Source organism: Megascapheus bottae, chromosome 3 (genome assembly GCF_031878675.1).
Source record: "Megascapheus bottae isolate mThoBot1 chromosome 3, mThoBot2.hap1, whole genome shotgun sequence".
NCBI classification, from domain to species: domain Eukaryota; kingdom Metazoa; phylum Chordata; class Mammalia; order Rodentia; family Geomyidae; genus Megascapheus; species Megascapheus bottae.
The window spans coordinates 90,840,671-90,859,020 of NC_143511.1; the positions used below are offsets into that span (position 1 = coordinate 90,840,671).

The following is an 18,350-nucleotide window of genomic DNA, read 5'->3' on the forward strand; positions in this document are numbered from 1 at the left end:
TCGGGGCCTGAGCACTGTCCTTGGACTTTCTCAAGGCTAGAGCTCTACTACTAGAGCCTCAGTAATACTTCCAGCTTTTTTTCTATGTATGTGGTACTGAGGAATGGAACCCGGGTCTTTGTGCATGTCAGGCAAGCACTCTACCACTAGGCCAAGCTCCTGGCCCTGTGTAGTTTCTTTTACATACTTATAATATCTAAACCTAGATACTGACAGCGGTACATTCCATAACTCTTACTCAGTTTTATCTTTTACATAGATGCATGTGTGTCTATGCAGTTGTGTCATTTGATCACATGTGCAGGTAAGTATATCCACTGTGGGTGCAGGACATGCTCTCATATCAGGATCCCTAGTATCAAACCCACCACATCCTCCTCTCAATTTAGTTTGTTCTTCATTTCCATAATTTTATAATTTCAAATGTGTGGTGTAAATGGAATCATCATGTGATTAACCTTAAAAAACAAAACAAAACAAAAAACCAAAAAAAACTTGTCCTGAGGCTTGAACTCAGGGACTGGGCACTCTCCTTGAGTTTTCTCAAGAGTAGCGCTCTACCATTTCTGGCTTTTCCTGTTCATGTGGTACTGAGGAATGGAACCCAGGCCTTCGTGCATGCTAGGCTAGCACTCTACACACTCCTACCCCCCTTGAACTTCTTTTGCTCAAGGCTGGCACTCTACCATTTGAGTCATAGTTCTACTTCCAACTTTTTCTGTGTATGTGGTACTTAGGAATGGCGCCCAGGGCTTCATGTATGCTAGGCAAACACTCTACCACTAAGCCACATTCCCTGCCTCTGTATGTAATCTTGGATAGTAGCTTTTTCATTCAAGATAGCCCTTTTAAAACCCATCCAATTGTGTTGTCTGCTGCTCCTTAGGCTTAAGGAGCCATGCATGCGTCTCCTGTGTCTTCTATTGGTGTTTATCCTCCTGTGTGGCTAGGAGTGTAGGTGTTGATCATCGTTCATAGCTTGTTCTTTGAGTCTGGGTCTCACTAGTGTGCCTTTTGCCTGTTGGCTTAAAACTGTGATCTTTGCATCTCTACATCTAGAGCAGCTATCTTTCACAACTTTTGCTTCTTTTATTTGTATTATTATAATTTGTTTTGTTTTTAGTGCAGGTTCTGGGGCTTATTCTCAGAACCTAGGTGCTATCCCTAAGTTTTTTCACTAGTTTAGCTAACCATGATCCTCAGATATTAGCTTAGTGGGTAGATAGAATTATAGATATGAGATGCCAGTGTGCCCAGCTTAAGATGAAATATTTTGTTAGTTTTAGAGATTTTTTTTTCCCCCTAATGAGCCCTTCCTTTGTTTGGGATATGGCCTTATGAAGCTTCTTTTCTCCCTCCCCATAGCAATAAATTGTTTTTGTTTTGAAATAGGGCCTCACTATGCTGGCCTCAAACTTGTGATTTTCTGCCTCCTAAGTTCTGGGGTTGCATGACTTTTCATTTTGATGAAGTCAGTTATCAGTTTTCTGAGTTATGTTCTTGGCATCATAAGAACTCCCCATTGGGATCTGGATCTTGGAAATTTCTCAATATTTTTTCCTTCTGAATTGTACACTTCAGAAGGTGTTAGCATGGCAGTTCTTAGCTTCTCTGGGTGTAGGGAGGGAGGTTGGCCTGCCATTTTACCTCACTGGAGAGCACAGAAGTGGTAGGTACAGCTCAGTGATGAGTAGTGGCTTCAGTGAAGTGTCTGCACTTTGAAAACTCACACTGCTTCTTTTGTGCATGGTGTGAGGTAAGTATCCTGCTTCTCTTTCTTTTGCCATGCCTGTTTCCTATTTTCTCAGTACCATATGTTGAAGGAAGCTTTCTTTTGTATTACTTTGTATCACTTGTGGCAGTTACTATGTGTAATTTGATTAAACTGAATTAAATTGGACATGTAGATTTTATGGCTGCAGAGAGAAAGTTTAGTGGTATCCAGTAGTCTAGAGTAAAAGCAGTAGTGTTGGTCAGTCCTGGGGATTTATTGTTGGTATTACAGGTAGCTAAGCTGCCTTGCAAGCTGATGGGTCTTGGAAGGCAGGGATTAAAGATGTGTTTACAGGTTAATAAGGCTGAGTAGAGGACCATTTAAAAAAGTGTATTGTAAAGATCTGTTGTGCTATATTTACCATTTGGAGGATGCTGTAAAACACCTGTGAAGCTGAACATACCCCTTGAGTGTTTTATGCTGTTCATGCTTGGCATTTTTTAGTTAAGCAACATTTACTACCTAAAATGGATTGGAAAACTTTATGCCAGCAGTCAGATAGAAAATGTTTTGTGTGGGCTCCTTGTAGCCATTGCTGACGTTACTTTTTTCCTTTTGCCTTTCCTTTTGTATCCTTCTTCCTACCATTAGACATATGCTCAGTTCCTTAGCTTGGGCTAACTTCTGTAATCCTGTATATGACAGGCACTCAGACCACCTAAGCCAGTTGCATTTCTGATCATAGTCACACTTCAGATTGTGAACTTTCTCCTCTTTCTTCATCATGGCTCATCATTCTGTTGATGTGATTTTAGGTGTGGGTATTTCAAGGAACAAAGCACTATGTACAGTGACAGTTGTTAATTGTCTTTGTTTTGAAGCATGTGGCCACCAAGGATCCAAGAGAATTTCGAGAAGTTAGAGATCATAAAGAACCAAAAGAGGAAATCAACAGAAACATTTCTGATTGTGGACGACAGCAGCTTTTACCCCCCTTCCCATCCCTTCACCAGTCGCTACCTCAGAACCAATGCTACATGGCCACCACAAAGTCACAGACAGGTAAAGGGGGACAACAGCTGTCTTTCTGAATGTACCTTATGGCTTTGCTCATCAGATGAAACTAGTGCCAGTGAATGCCGCTCAAGATAAGTGATAGCCTTACATGTTCGGAGGTCCCTAACTTGCCCTACCACCTTCTTCATTTTAGCTTGTCTTCAATATCTATAGAGGTGAACATGTCTTTGTTAGTCATGGGGCTTGAACTCAGGGCCCTTGGTACTGTTCCTAAGCTCTTCTGGTCAGGGCTAGCACCCTACCTCATTGAGTCATAGTGTTACTTCTGGTCTTTCGGTGGTTAATTAGAGCAAAGAGTCTTACAGACTTTCCTGCCGGAGGGCTAGCATCCTACCTCATTGAATCATAGTGTTTCTTCTGGTCTTTTGGTGGTTAATTAGAGCCAAGAGTCTTACAGACTTTCCTGCCGGGCTGGCTTTGAACCTTGAACCTTATATTTCAGCCTCCTGAATAGCTAGGATCACAGGCGTGTGCCACCTGTGTCTGGCTATGGTGAACATTTCTTAAGAAAATATTACTCAAGGGCCAAGAGTTTGGCCTAGTGGTAGAGTGCTTGCCTAGGATGCATGAAGAACCGGGTTCCATTCCTCGGTACCACATACATAGACAAAAGCTGGAAGTGATGCTGAGGCTGAAGTGGTAGAGTTCTAGCCTTGAGAAAGTCCAAGGACAGTGCTCAGGCCCTGAGTTGAAGCCCCACAACTGGCAAAAAAAAATTTATATATAATTATATATATATTACTCAAGTTGTTTGAGTGAAGGACTCTGGGTTTGGGAGTTAAATTCCAACTTAGATGATTTTAGAAGTACAAAGTCCAACTTTGTCATGGACTCCTTATCTGGGTATTTCTCCACAGTTTCTGAGCTTGGTTGGCATCTTGTCAGTTGGAGTAGACAATAAACAATCACTTACTGTTGGAAGCCTTTTGGGGGGTATAGTAGTAAGTTAGCATTAATGAGGCATTGACGTCTGAGAATGACCATTATTCATTCACTTCTGTCCCCCGCCTCCCGCCCTGGTCCATCATGGGGCTTGAATTCTGGACCTGAGCACTGTCCCTGAGCTTTCCAGCTCAAGGCTAGTTAGAATTATATGTGTTAGCCACTGGCACCCGGCCCCCCACACTTTTTTGTTGTTGTTGTTGTTGTTAATTGTGGGACTTGAACTCTGGGCCTGAGCATTATCCCTGAGCTCTTCAGCTCAAGGCTACTGTCCTGTCCCTTGAGGCACAGAATTTTTGTGCCCAGGCTGGCTTTGAACTGTGATCCTCAGATCTCAGCCTCCTGATTAGCTAGAATTACAGGCGCGAGCCACCGGGGTCCCCCATCTTTCACTGGCTCCCCCATCCTTTTTGGGACAAATCTTGTTATATAGTTTAGATTGACCTGGAACTTAATATGTAGTAGTGCAAGCTGGCTTTAAACTTGAAATTTCTCTGCCTTAGCCTCCTCAGTATTGAGAATACAAAGTTGTAGAAATTCTACAAAAGATTTGTGTATGCCCTTTGCTTTTTTATACCCAAAGGTATAATTGTGTCCCTTCCAGTATATAACCTTTTTTCAGCAGAAGTATGAATGCAAGCTGCTAGTTCCTGATTTGTACCTGTAAACATTTGTTTTCCATAAAAAGTAATGGTGCCTGGAGCTTGGCCTAGTGGTAAAGTGCTTGCCTAGCATGCACAAAGCCCTGGGTTTGATTCCTCAGAACCACATATACAAAAACTGGCTCAAGTGGTAGAGCACTAGCCTTGAGGAAAGCCCAAGGAGAGTGTTCAGGCCCTGAGATCAAGCCCAGGACTGGCAAAAAAAAAAAAAAAAAGTAATTTTATGGGCCAGGAGTTTGGCCTAGTGGTAGAGTGCTTGCCTCGCATGCACTAAGACCTGGGTTCGATTCCTCAGTACCACATACATAGAAAAAAGCTGGAAGTGGTGCTGAGGCTCAAGTGGTAGAACTCTAGCCTTGAGAAAGTCCAAGGACAGTGCTCAGGCCCTGAGCTCAAGCCCAGGACTGGCAAAAAAAAGAGTAATGGTGTAATGTCTCTAAAAGCAAACACTCTTAGATAATAACTATAGTACAATAATCAGAAGAAAACATTAATTTTGTTACAGCATTGTTATACAATTGTAGTACCTTGCTCAGCTTGTGCAAGTTTTCTGTTAATGTGCCTTACAACAAAAAGAAAAAATAAGGCTGAGAATGTAGCTTAGTTGTAGAGTGCTTGCCTAGCGTGCACAAAGTGTTGGGTTCTGTTCCTAGTACCAGATAAACAGAAAAAGCCAGAAGTGGTATTGTGGCTCAAATGGTAGAACACTAGCCTTGAGCATAGAGAGGCTTAGGGACAGTGCCCTAGGCCCTGAGTTCAAGCCCCAGGACGGGCCCATAAATAATCAGACACATAAATAAATAAATAAATACATACTTCAAACTCTATAAATAAATAAATAAGATAAAATTCTAACTCTACATCCCACAGACTGTTGGCTGTGCTTCCTCCTCCTCTTCCTTTTCTTTCTCCTCTTCTCTTTCTCTTCCTCCTCCTTCTCCCTCCCCCCCAATCCCCTGCCCTCCTCCTCTTCCTTTTCTTTTCTATTTTTGGCCAGTCCTGGGGTTTGAACTCTGGGCTAAGCTTCTTTTTGCTCAAAGCTAGCATCCTACCACTAAGTCATGTTACCAACTCTAGTTGTATTATTTTGTTAGTCTGTTTTAATCTGAAACAGTCTTAGCCTTCTTTGTCCTTGACTATTCTGTTTGAGAACATAGTCCAGGCCAGGTGTTCCATAGAATCTGCCAGTGTGTTATACTTTTCCCAGTGTTTCTTAGGACCATAGACTATCACAGGGAATTGCCATGTGTACTTACGCATTGATTCGTAGGGCCAGGGAGAACCTTTTCCTCAAGTTGTCTTAGGAGAGAGGCAGACTATTTAAGTGACCTGTCTTATCATAGCCCTCAAGTGGGGGCTGAAAGTTTGTTTTCTGTCTCTACAGCTTATTTCAGTTACATATGTCAGTTACATTTCTTTCATAAAGAAGAACTTCACTATTCCTCCCACCTATTGTTTTGTTTATCTTTCTGTCCATCTGTCAATATCTTTTTTTTTAGTGTGTGTGGGAGTAATGGTCCCGGGTCTTAAGATCTGGTACTGTTCCTGTGCTTTTTTCCTCAAAATTAGTGCTCTGCCCCTTGAGCTATATCTCTACTTTCAGCTTTTTTTCTTGGGTGGGTCATGGGGCTTAAACTCTGGGCCTAGGTGCTGTCCCTGAGCTCTTCAGCTCAAGGCTACCACCCTACCCTTGAGCCATAGCACAACTTCCCATTTTCTAGTGGCTAATTGGAGATAAGAATCTCAAGTTCTTTAGTGCCTGGGCTGGCTTTGAACCTCAATTCTCAGACCTCAGCCTCCTGAGTAGCTAGGATTACAGGTGTGACCCACTGTCATGGCTAACTTTCAGCTTTTTGAGGTGCCTAATTGGAATTAAAGAGTCTCATGATTTTCTTATCTGGGCTGGCTTTTGAACCATCGCCCTCAGATCTCAGCTTCTTGAGTAATTAGGATTTATGGGCATTAGCCACCAGTACCTGGCTTTATTTTTTATTTTATTTTTTTTTGTGGGTCATGGGGTTTGAACTAGGCCTGGATGCTGTCCTTGAGATCTTCAGCTCAAGGCTATTGCCCTACTCTTGAGCCAAGGCCCACTTCCTGTTTTCTCTTTATTGGAGATAAGGTCCCTTTGTGCCCATGCTGGCTTTGAACCTTGATCCTCAGATCTCAGCCTCCTGAGTAGCTAGGATTACAGGCATGAATTAGTGTGCTGGCTTGCCTAGTTATCTTTAAAAAAAAAAATTGCTGGCCCTGGGATTTGAACTCAGGGTCTGGGTCCAGTCCTTGACCTTTTTTACTCCAGGCTCTACTACTTGAGCCACTGTTCTTTTTATGGCTTTTTGGTGATTAATTAGAGATAAGAATCTCTTGAATGGTCTTTCCTAAGTCTCTAAACCACAATCCTCAAATCTCAGCCTCCTGTATAACTAGAATACAGGTGTGAGATATCAGTGCCCTGTCATCTATCTTTTTAAGTCTTGTCTTGAGTGTTAGTTGTCACTATAAGTAACTGTGACAATTAACATAAAGAGTAAAAAGGGCTGCACACTGATGGCTCATGGTTATAATCTTAGTTAAGAGGCTGAGATCTGAGAATTGAAGTTCAAAGCCATCCCAGGCAGACAAATCTGAGGGTCTCTAGTCTCCAATTAACCAGTAGAAAGCTAGAAGTATAGTTATGGCTCAGTTGGTAAAGTAACAGCCATGAGTAAAGAAAACTTCAGCATAATTCCAAGAGTTTAAGTCCTACTGCTGAAAATAAATAAATAAATGAAGAGAAAAGGGTTGTTTTGGTTTATAACTTTAGAACTTTTCATAGCTCTATTGACCTTGTTGTCTTTGGACCTGTGACGGCACATGGCAGGGGCATGGAAGAACAAAACTGCTCACCTCATAACTGGGAAATAAAAAGAGAAAGATGACAAGGTTTTTCCTGCCAAGGTTGGCGTCAGACCACAATCTTTAGATCCCAGTAGCTAGGATTATAGATGTGATCCACCAGCATCTGGCATTACACTATTTTGATAAGAGCTTTCTAGAAGAGAATGCCCAGTACATTCGGTAGTTTGCTTATCCTCTTTCCATTTAACTTCCCTTTCTCCCTGTATGCTAGAAATTTTGTGGTCAATTAGCCTATTAGTTTAGGTCTCTTGTGTAAAATGACTTTCTCTGATATGTTGTAATCATGGTTGGCAATTTGGCTCTGTGTTTATAGAGAATTCCCCTAGCCCTCGCTATTTCTCTCTCACTCCAGATACTGCTCTAGTCCTGCAGTTCCTCTGTACTTTCTACCTCAGAGCTTGCTAAGTCTCATTCTGTGCCTGAAAGTGTTTCCCAGAGAAAAGCATGCCTGCATGGCTGTCTGTCCTTGTCACTGTCTCTTGTACACTGTCCAGGTCTTTGGGATGGGACTACTAACATAAAGGTCACTACATTGTGTGGCGGGAAAAGAGGTAGGCCTTATTGTCCCTGCTTAAGAGCAGGGACAGCCTCTGGCCCACTATATCCTTTTTTTTTGCGGGGGGGGGGGGGGGGTGGAAGGGGGTGGTTGGTGGTAGAGCATGGACTCTGGGCCTAGGTGCTGTCCCTGACCTCTTCAGCTGAAGACTACCACCCCACCCCTTGAGCCTCAGTGCCACTTCTGGTTTTCTAGTGGTTAATTAGATATGAGTCTCTGGGTATTTAGTGCCCAGGCTGGCTATGAACCATGAGCCTTAGGCCTTAGCCTCCCGAGTAGCTAGGATTACAGGCGTGAGCCACTACACCCTGCTTAGGTTTAAGGGCTTTTTTTTTTTTTTTTTTTTTTGCCAGTCCTGGGGCTTGAACTCAGGGTCCTGAACACTGTCCTTGGGCTTTCCTCTACCACTCAAGTGCTCTACCACATGATCCATAGCACCACTTCCAGCTTTTCTTTTCTTTTTTTTTTTGCCAATCTTGGGCTTAAGCTCAGGGCCTGAGGACTGTCCTTGGATTTTTCTCAAGACTAGAGCTTTACCACTTGAGCCTCAGCACCACTTCTGGCTTTTTCTAAGTATGTGGTACCAAGGAATCGAACCCAGGTCTTTGTGCATGCTAGGCAAGCACTCTACCACTAAGCCAAACTCCTGGCCCAATTTCCAGCTTTTCTGTGTATGTGATACCCAGGAATCAAACTTGAGTCTGCATGCTAGGCAAATACTCTACCACTAGGCCAAATTTCTGTCTGCAAACTGCTATTTCTTTTGTAACACTATATTATTCAGCAAACAATGACAAGAAAAAAAAAAACATTTTCATGTTCAATACACATGCAAAACTATTTTTTTTGCCCTGCCCGGGACTTGAACTCAGAGCCTGGGTACTTTCCTTGAGCTTTCTCAAGGCTAGCACTCTACCACTTGAGCCCCAACACCACTTCTTGATTTTTCTGTGTATGTGGTACTGAGGAATTGAACCCAGGGCTTCGTGCATACTAGGCAAGCACTCTACCACTAGGCCATACTCTTGGTCCTGAAAAACTATTTAAAAAAAATTCTTTCCCTTCCCCTTTTCTCATTTTTTTTTTGTGCTCTATTTCATTTACTGTCCCTTTTCTCTCTGTACCACTAAGCTACATCCCTAGCCCTCAAATATTTTCACACTGGCTAGCTGAATTTAACTGTGAAATCCATAGATATAGAGGGTTATACTTTTGTGTTTTTCTTCCTCTGCCCCCATTCCTGTACTGTATGAATTCAGGGCTTTGAGCTCTTGCTTTTCTTTCACAGCTTGTACTCTACCACTTGAAGTATGTCTCTGCTTCTGAGTTTTTGTTGGGTTATTTAGGGATAAGAATCTCTTAAGATTTGTCTGCCCATGCTGGCTCTGATCCACAATTTTCAGATCTCAGCATCCTCAGTAGCTGTGGTTATAGGTATGAGCCACTGGTACCTGGCCAGTGGTTTTTTTGTTGTTGTTCTTCCCAGTCCTAGGACTTGAACTCAGGGCCTGGGTACTGTCCCCCAGCACTAGACCAATTGAGTCATAACGCCTTTTCTGTTTGTGTGGCAGTGAAGAAATCAAATCCATGGCTTCATGCGTACTTTGCAAGCATTCTACCACTAAGCCACATTCCCAGCCCCTGCCCCCCCCATTTTATTTTTCAAAGGCGAGACTTAAAAGTTATCTGATTAAATCCATGGCTTTCCCTTCTATCCCCCTGCCTCCTCCACATCCTACCACAGAAAAACTGAAATATCTACTCTGTTAGCATCCCTGGGCACCATGTGGCTTCTGTGCTTGGACCCATTGGCCTACTTCAGCACACAGCCAGACAGCTATTTTCTCGTGAGGAGTTGCATTCCCAGAACACCTTGGTCACCATGGTGAATGCAATGCAGGATGACTGAAGTGTCTATCCTCATGGCCTTGTGTTGTTCCCTAGTTCCTACAGCCTTCTGGTGTGGCGCTGTGGAACCCACATTGTGGGTAGGTTCTGTCACCCAGTCCACCCATGTGGGAAGTGCATGATTGTACATACTCTTTCTGATTTTTCCAGTCTTTGAGTAGTTTGTTCCATGTTAAAATAATGAATTTTGTGTGTGTCTGTGTAAGTTGTATGTATATATGTATGTATGATATATGATATCTGATATATGCTGGTAGTGGGGCTTGAACTCATAGCCTAGGCACTGTTCCCATTAGCTTTTTCACTGAAGGTTGGCTTTTTTTTTTTTTTTTTGCCAGTTGTGGGGCTTGAGCTCAGGGCCTGGGCACTGTCCTTGGACTTTTCTCAAGGCTAGAGCTCTACCACTGAGCCACAGCACCACTTAATGTATGTGGTACTGAGGAATCAAACCCAGGTCTTGTGCATACTAGGCAAGCACTCTACCACTAGGCCAAACTCCCAGCCTCCCTCCCCCCCCCCCCCCCGCCTTTTTTTTTAAGAAAACAAATGCTGGGAATGTGGCTTAGTGGTAGAGTGAGTGCTTGCCTAGCATGCATGAAGCCCTGGGTTCCATTCCTCAGTACCACATGAACAGAAAAAGCCAGAAGTGGTGCTATGATTCAAGAGGTATAGCGGTACCTTTGGGTACAGAGAGGCTCAAGGATAGTTTCCAAATCCTGAGTTCAACCCCTAGGACTGACACCAAAAAAAAAGAAAAGAAAAGATAAACCTCTTGTTTCCATTTCTGGAGTTCATTTTGATTTGATTTTATTTTTTTCAGAGCCAAGGAACAAACTCCAGGGTTTTGCACTTGGTGCTCTTCCACTGAGCTAAATCCCCAGCCTTTGTCTTTTTTTTTTTTTTTTTTTGTGGGTCCTGGGGCTTGAACTTAGCCTGGGTACTGCCCCTGAGCTCCTCAGCTTAAGACTTACGGCCCTACCCCTGGGCGGGCCTGGGTATTGTCCTTGAGCTTTTCATCCCTAGGCTGCTGCCACCCTATCTAGAGCCAAGCCCCACTTCCTGTTTCTATTGGTTAATTGGAGATAAGAATGTCAGGAGGTGTTTTTGTGCTGGGCTGGCTTTGAACCTTGACCCTCAGATCTCAACCTCCTGAATAGCTAGGATTACAGACATTAGCCACCGTTTCCCATCTTCCCTCCCGCCGCGCCCCCCCCCCCCCCCCCCCCCCCCCCCGCCGCCCCCGGAGTCCTGGGCCTTGAACTCAGGGCCTGGGCATTTTCCCTGAGCTGCTTTTGCTCAAGGCTACATTCTACCACTTAAGCCACAGTGCTACTCTTGCCTTTTCTGTTTATGTGATACTGAAGAATAGAACTCAGGGCTTCATGTATGGGAAGCAAGCATTCTACCACTAAGCTCTTTTCCCAGCTCTGTCTTGGAGTTTTTTTTTTTTTTTTTTTTTTTGCCAGTCCTGGGCTTGAGCTCTGGGCCTGAGCACTGTCCTTGGACTTTGTCAAGGCTAGAGCTCTACCACTTGAGCCTCAGCACCACTTCCGGCTTTTTTGTATGTATGTGGTACCAAGGAATCGAACCCGGGTCTTTGCGCATGCTAGGCAAGCACTTTAACCACTAGGCCAAACTCCCAGCCCCTGTTTTCGAGTTTTAAACCTTAGAATTAAAAACAAAAACTGAAGATAATCTAAAACCCTCCCCCTGATATTGCTTTGCTCAGCAGAATTGTGTGGAGTTCCTAAGTCACACTTGATTTCTTCAGTGTTGCTGAAGAAAACTGCTGATCCAGTGCCACAGAATATTCTGTTGCAGTGAACCAGTACTTCAGGGACTTTCTTTCCCTTAAGTGCTTGAGGTATCTATTCTTTGCTGTTGAAGAGTTTGTTCCATTCTAGGAAGACTAGCCCCCTTGCCAGTGATGGATGGTAAGATTGGGTGTTTCTTTAGCTCTGCATACTTAGCGCTGTCCACACTGCTCGGGGTTGGACATTGATGCATTAAAGGGCTTCCTATGAGAGACTATCGTGAGTTCAAGGCCATATATATGAGCCTTGCTTCTGGGCCTTGCTTTTGTTGGTTTAAGATTTTCCTAACTGCAAAGTGGCGTGAGATAAATATTTGCTTAATGTCTTATTCTGAATAAAAAATGATCTTAGGGATAACAATGGCTTATGCCTGTAATCCTAGTTATTCAGGAGGCTGAGATCTGGGGATCACAGTTCATAGCCAGCCCAGGCAGAAGACCCTGAGACTAATCTCAAATTAACCACAAAACTGGAGATGGAGCTGTGTATCAAGAGGTGGTAGAGCCTTGAGTAAACAAGGTCAGAGACAATGTCTAGGCCCCTGATTTCAGGGCCTACTACCTGCTAAAAACAAAGCACAGTCTTACAAGTTCTGAGTTTCTCTGTAATCTGTAAAGGAGGGTGAACTCACTATTGTGTTGATGCCTTCAGAAATGAGTCTTATGTGATTTGATCTGCTAATGTAATTAGATTTTTAAAAACTGTCTGTTGCCTCTAAAAACATTTGAATGGCATTTCTTCTCCTTTCTTGTCCCCTTTTGACTTTTTTTTTTTTTAGCTTGCTTGCCTTTTGTTTTAGCAGCTGCAGTATCTCGGAAGAAAAAACGAAGAATGGGAACCTATAGCCTGGTTCCTAAGAAAAAGACCAAAGTATTAAAGCAGAGGACGGTGATTGAGATGTTTAAGAGCATAACCCATTCTGCTGTGGGCCCGAAGGTAAGAGGGACATGTGAGTCATCTGTCTTTAAGTGCTTGGAAGCGCATTTCCAGTTCCAGGGCCTCTGTGGCCAAGAAGAGCATCTTACCAGGTCATCAGTAATTTAGATGACCTTGATCCCTATGGAAGGAACTATGAGTTCATAGCCTCCGTGTCCAGGTGGGTTGTTAGATCCGTACCCTTACCGTAGCATTCCTGCTTATACTCGACTGCTTCTCTGGCACTGGCATGGTCCTTGTACCTTCCATTGTCTGCTCACAGTGAATTGGCACCAGTTTGTTGGTGTCAAGCAGCCGTCTTTCTGAAAGCTGTGCATTGCTGTGTTCAGGGTGAGAAGGCTTTGGGTGATAGCACCCTGCATGTGAATGGGGAGAGCTTGGAAATAGACTCAGAAGAGGATGACTCTGAAGAGCTCGAGGAGGATGAGGACCATGGAGTAGAGCAGGCCGCTCCCTTTCCCACAGAGGACAGCAGGACTTCTAAAGAGAGCATGTCTGAGACTGACCGGGCTGACCGGGCTCCCAAGGTAGGAGTTTTGTGTCCCAAAGATAGGATTGGTGAAAGTTCCTACGTTTTGTTAATTTTTTTCTTGTTTACATGGATTTCATATATTCTTTTGGAATTATTTTATCTCAGGAGTGTTTTCTTTCCCATATAACATTATTAACATAAACTAATGAGCTCCCTTTTTTGGGAGAGTGGGGTACACCAGTCCAGGGGCTTGAACTCAAGGCTTGGGTGCTGTCCCTTAGCTTTTTTCTTCAAGGCTAGTGCTCTACCACTTGAACCATAGCTCCACTTCTGGCTTTTTTTTTTTTTTTTGTAATTTATTGGAGATCAGTCTTATGGACTTTCTTACCTGGGCTGGCTTTGATCCAAGATTCTCAGATCTCAACCTCCTGAGTAGCGAGGATTCCAGATGTGAGCCACTGGCACCTGGCTTTAAACCCTTGTTTTCAGTTGCCTTATATTCCATTCTGTAGATTTGAACGTTTTTCTGTTGTTGCAGGCAACTTGGTAAGGCTTCATGTCATAGTCTTGTTGAATACATATACTTTTGGTAGTCAGTGTTACCTTGCATTTAATAGTAATAATCTCAGAGAGAAGTTCTTTCGGGTTTTACTCAGAAAGTCTTTATTGTTAGTGTATGTAGTGCTTTATTAAGCTCTCTGTTGGTCAACAAGTTATACATTTAGAATATTTCTATATCTATCTATCTAGATATTTATCCATCTATCATCTATGTATGTCTACTACTATCTCTGTCATTATTTTTCTTGCCAGGACTGGGGTAGATACTTAGCACTTGACCTGGCATATCAGGTACTTTGCCACTTGAGTCATACCTTTAGCCTCTTTTACTTTTGTTATCTTCTTTCTTTGTTTCCTCCTCCCCCTCCCTCTCCCTTTTCCTTGTTCTCTCACTCCCCTCCCCCTTTTCTTTAATCCCTCCTCCTTTATACTCTTCTCTTCCCCCCTTCCTCTTCTCTTCTCCTCCTCCTTGCCTTTATTCAATGTCTTAAGCTTGCTAGGTAGGTGCTCTACCACTTTTAGCCTTGCTGTAGTTTCTATGTTTCATTCTTGTATCCCTCCATAAGGACACCTGCATTTAGCCCCCAATGGAACGTTTTTCTTGGTGTTGGCCTTGAACTCTGGGCCCTGGGTGCTGTCCCTGAGCTCTTCAGCTCTAGAGTAGTATTCTACCACTTTGAACCACAGTGCCACTTCCAGTTTTCTGGTGGTTAGTTGGAGATAAGAGTCTCCCAGCCTTTCATGCCCAAACTGGCTTCGAACCAAGATCCGCAGATCTCAACATTCTGAGTAGGTAGGATTATATGTGTGAGCCACTTGCACTTGGTGCCTGACTGATTTTGCACTGCAATCCTCAGGTCTCAGCCTCCTGAGTAGCTTAGATTACAGGCATTAGCCACTAGCATTGGGCTTGAGATCCACTCTTAAAAACTAAATTAACCAAGAAGAATAGCTCATATCTTTAATTCCAGCTACTCAGAAGGAGTAGGATTAGAAAAATTGTGACATTGAGATTTGAATATTCTCAACAAAAGATTCGATTAAAATAAATGTTAGTTATTAGGTATATTAGCCTAATCTCTTTATGATTCTTAGTGTTTCTTTTAAAGAATACAGGTGTCTAAAACCACTGTTTGAGGACTGCTGTGATAGAGTTCCTTTGTGGGTGAGATTTATATGTCTTGTTCCGCTGTTGATATACATGTGGGTTAATTTCAGTTGGGACTGTTCCACGTGCCAGTGCTTCTAGCATCCTCTATACATTTAAGGGTGTTCCCTGCTGTCTCCAAAAGCTGAGTCTACTCTGGCTTGCCAGGCTTGATGCTACCCACTCCATTGAGTGTAGATTGCTAGTACATCGTGGAAAACCATGTTTTATATTTCTCTGCTTTCTAAGAACATCGAGCACCATTTTCTATGTGTATTTATTTATTTATTTTTCTCCTTTCCCTTTCCTTTTCCCTTTCCCTTTCCCTTTTTCTTTTCTTTTCATTGTGGGACTTGCTTGAACGCTGGGCCTGGGCACTGTCCCTGAGCTCTTCAGCTCAAGGCTACCACCCTACCCCTTGAGCCACAGTGCTACTTCCAGTTTTCTAGTGTTTAATTGGATATGAGAGCCTCATGGACTTTAGTGCCTGGGCTGGCTTTGAATAGCCATCCTCAAATCTCAGCTTCCTGGGTAGCTAGGATTATAGGCATGAGTCACTACACTACACCCTGGTGTTCATTTTCTTTTTAGAGACTTTTGTGAAAGGACTGGCTTAGACCGAGCCATTCATTTAATCTGTTGAGTTGTTTGTCATTTTTCTATTCTCTTTCTCTCTCTCCCCTTTTCTCTCCCTTCCTCTCTATCCATCCATCCCTCCCTACCTCCATTCTTACATACTGAGGTTTGAACTTAGGGGCTCATGCTTGCTATGCAGGAGGTATACTTCCAGCCCTGTTTTTTGTGGGTTATTATAATTTTTTTGCCAGTCCTGGGGCTTGAACTCAGGGCCTGAGCACTGTCCTTGGGCTTTTCCTCAAGGCTAGTGCTCTACCACTTGAACCACAGCACCACTTCTAGCTTTTTTCTATGTATGTGGTACCGAGGAATTGAACCCGGGTTATTGTGCATGCTAGGCAAGCTCTCTACCACTAGACCAAACTCCCGGCTTTTGCTGGTTGTTTTTGAGATAGGATCTCAATCTCTTTTGGACTCAATCAGTCTATGACTTTCTGTCAGGTAGAATAACAGATATGCATGTTGCCAAACCCAGCTCTTTGTTGAGAGTTTAATTTGCAGACTTTTTCTGTCCACCTTGGCTTTAAATTATGCTCTTCCCAATCTTAGTCTCTCAAACAACTAGGATTACAGATGTGAGTAATTGGAACTTGGCAACTGTTTGTTCTTTTTTTGGGTCAGTCCTGGGCCTTGAACTCAGGGCCCAAGCTCTGGCCTTGGACTTTCCTCAAGGTTAGTGCTCTACCACGTGAGCCACAGCACCACTTCCAGCCTTTTCTATGGATGTGGTACCTAGGAATTGAACACAGGTCTTCGTGCATGCTAGGCAAGCACTCTACCACCAGGCCAAACTCCTGACCCAACTATTTGTCCTTTTACAAAATAATTTTGTAGGACTGAATGTGAAAGTGTACACTAATAATTTCAACCACCTGGGAAACAGATGGGTGGATCACAACCAACTTTGACCCTAGGCAAGAGCATGAGACAATCTGAGAAATGAGGCAAAAAGGGATTGGGACATGGTCAAGTGGTAGAGCACTTCCTTACAGGTGCCTCTGAGTAGTTTACACCCCGGTACTAACTAAAAAAACCATTGGTCCATTGGTGTCCTTGTCTGGCCATTTGGATTCAGAAACTAGATGACAGGAATGTACCAGCTGCTCATCCTGGCTATTGGCTGTTACTAGTGTCCAGCTCTCTCAAGAGTTGAGCTCGAGATGTTGCTGCCTGTTTCCTTTTCCTACCTCTGTTAGGTTTCAGCTGCAGCAGAGGGCAAGTCTTTCCTTGTTATTTATTCTATATAGGCCATTATTGTTTCCTCTCCCTTTCCCTCTGCTCCTTTCTTCACAGCTGTCATATACAATGCTCAAAGGAGCATCTTCCAAAGTAAACTCATTCTTTCATGTACAAATCCTTTGCAGGACTTTCTGAAGGAATTAAAATTAACTCTTATTAGTCTGTCTTAAGGCCTTGGTAGTTTCACTGCTTAGCCTTATTTAAAATAAAAAAAACCTGCTTAATTAATTAAAGGGAAACTTAAAGTTCACAATATATCAGAATTAATGGTGAAACGTCAAAGTGTTGCTATTATCAGACATAAAATAAGGTCAAAGTTGCCCCTTTTCTCTCTTAAAACAGTACAGCAATGTTGGGGCTGGGAGGGTAGCCTAGTGGTAGAGTGTTTGCCTAGCATGCACAAAGACCTGGGTTCTATTCCTCAGTATCACATACATAGAAAACACTAGCCAGAAGTGGTGCTGTGGCTCAAGTAGTAGGGTTCTAGCCTTGAGAAAACCCAACAACAGTGCTCAGAGTTCAAGCCCAAGACTGTCAAAAAAGAAAACAACAACAAGAACAAAAACCAAAAACAAAAATGCAGCAGTGTTGAGTGTTCTGGCTGATGTTATACGAGAAGAGTCAGAAGGGAGCATGACTTTCTTCAAGGATAGGGAAAAGCCAGTTACCGGTGGCTCATGCCTGTAAGGCTATGATCTGGTTTGAAGCCAGCTGGTGCAAGAAAGCCTGTGAGACTTACATATTCAATTAATTACACCCCCCACCCCCCAAAAAAAGCCAGAGGTGTAGAACTGTGGCTCAGTGGTAGTTTACTCATTTTAAGTTCAAATCTCAGGACTGGAATAACAACAACAAAAAGATGGGGAAAAAGGTTGCTGAGAACTTATCTACCTATTGGATAATCAGCTGAAAAAGTGGTTAATAGTTACTGAGCAGAACGTTATGTGATTAAGATATAAACATTGGTTATTTTCTTGAGTAGCTGCAGTATCTACCTGAAGAATGTAATAATAGCTTCATCAACCAATCACAAATGCTCGATTAATTTTTAAGATTCAACTAGAAAAGTCTGAAAATGTCTAGATAATAGTAACTATTGACCTGTTTGTTTATGCCTGGGTTATTTGGAGGCTAGTAAGTTAGTATGGGCCTTCTAAAAGGAAAATACAAACCACAAATCACACTTGAAGGATTAGATATAACTCTTAGTTTCCCCTGAGAAATGAGGTATAATACTTGTAAAAGGAAATGGTAGGATGTTGCTGAAGGAGATTGACTCATCATGTGTCTTAATAGAAAGAAGCCATTGTGTTATCCCTGTGTGTATCAGCACAGTTTCCATCAAAGTCCAAGCAAACCTTCCTATGTAATTGCTCATTCTGAAGTTGACCTGTGAGTATCCTGAGAGTAGTGATAGGGATCTGCATGAGGAACCCCTGGAGACTCACCAGCCATACTGAAAGGAATTCATGAGGGTCCTGAAGGGAAGTCGCCATGGATGGGGTCTGTTTTGTCTATTTTAGAGGATCACAGCTTGTCTGGAAAACAGTTTTACTATAAAATCTGCAGGGGCAGTTGACCAGAGAGTACAAGGAATGGGGTAACAAGAGTATAAGGAATGCACCCCCCTCCCCTGAACTAGGCCATAGTCCAGGCCTTTTAGCTCTTGTGAGTGGGCAGGCACTGAGCAAAGGCTCACTTATGTTCATGGATTACTAGTATAAATAGAAAAATTAGATGTCTTTGCTGTTGATATGGGAAGAATGTATTTACAATTAGAAGACA

General features: G+C 43.0%; 1 protein-coding gene across 7 annotated transcripts in view; it reads left to right on the forward strand.

Annotated features, from left to right (window-relative positions):
- Positions 1–18,350, forward strand: part of Ehmt1 (euchromatic histone lysine methyltransferase 1) — a 123,068-nt gene that overhangs the window by 46,700 nt on the left and 58,018 nt on the right. For 4 of the 7 annotated variants that reach the window (XM_090331028.1, XM_090331029.1, XM_090331026.1 and 1 more), the window contains exons 4-6: positions 2,596–2,776; positions 12,353–12,510; positions 12,840–13,037. In XM_090331028.1, coding sequence (XP_090187154.1) covers positions 2,596–2,776; positions 12,353–12,510; positions 12,840–13,037 — 537 coding nt within the window. The remainder of the gene's footprint in view (positions 1–2,595; positions 2,777–12,352; positions 12,511–12,839; positions 13,038–18,350) is intronic. The other 3 variants (XM_090331027.1, XM_090331032.1, XM_090331031.1) reach the window with 2 other exon arrangements.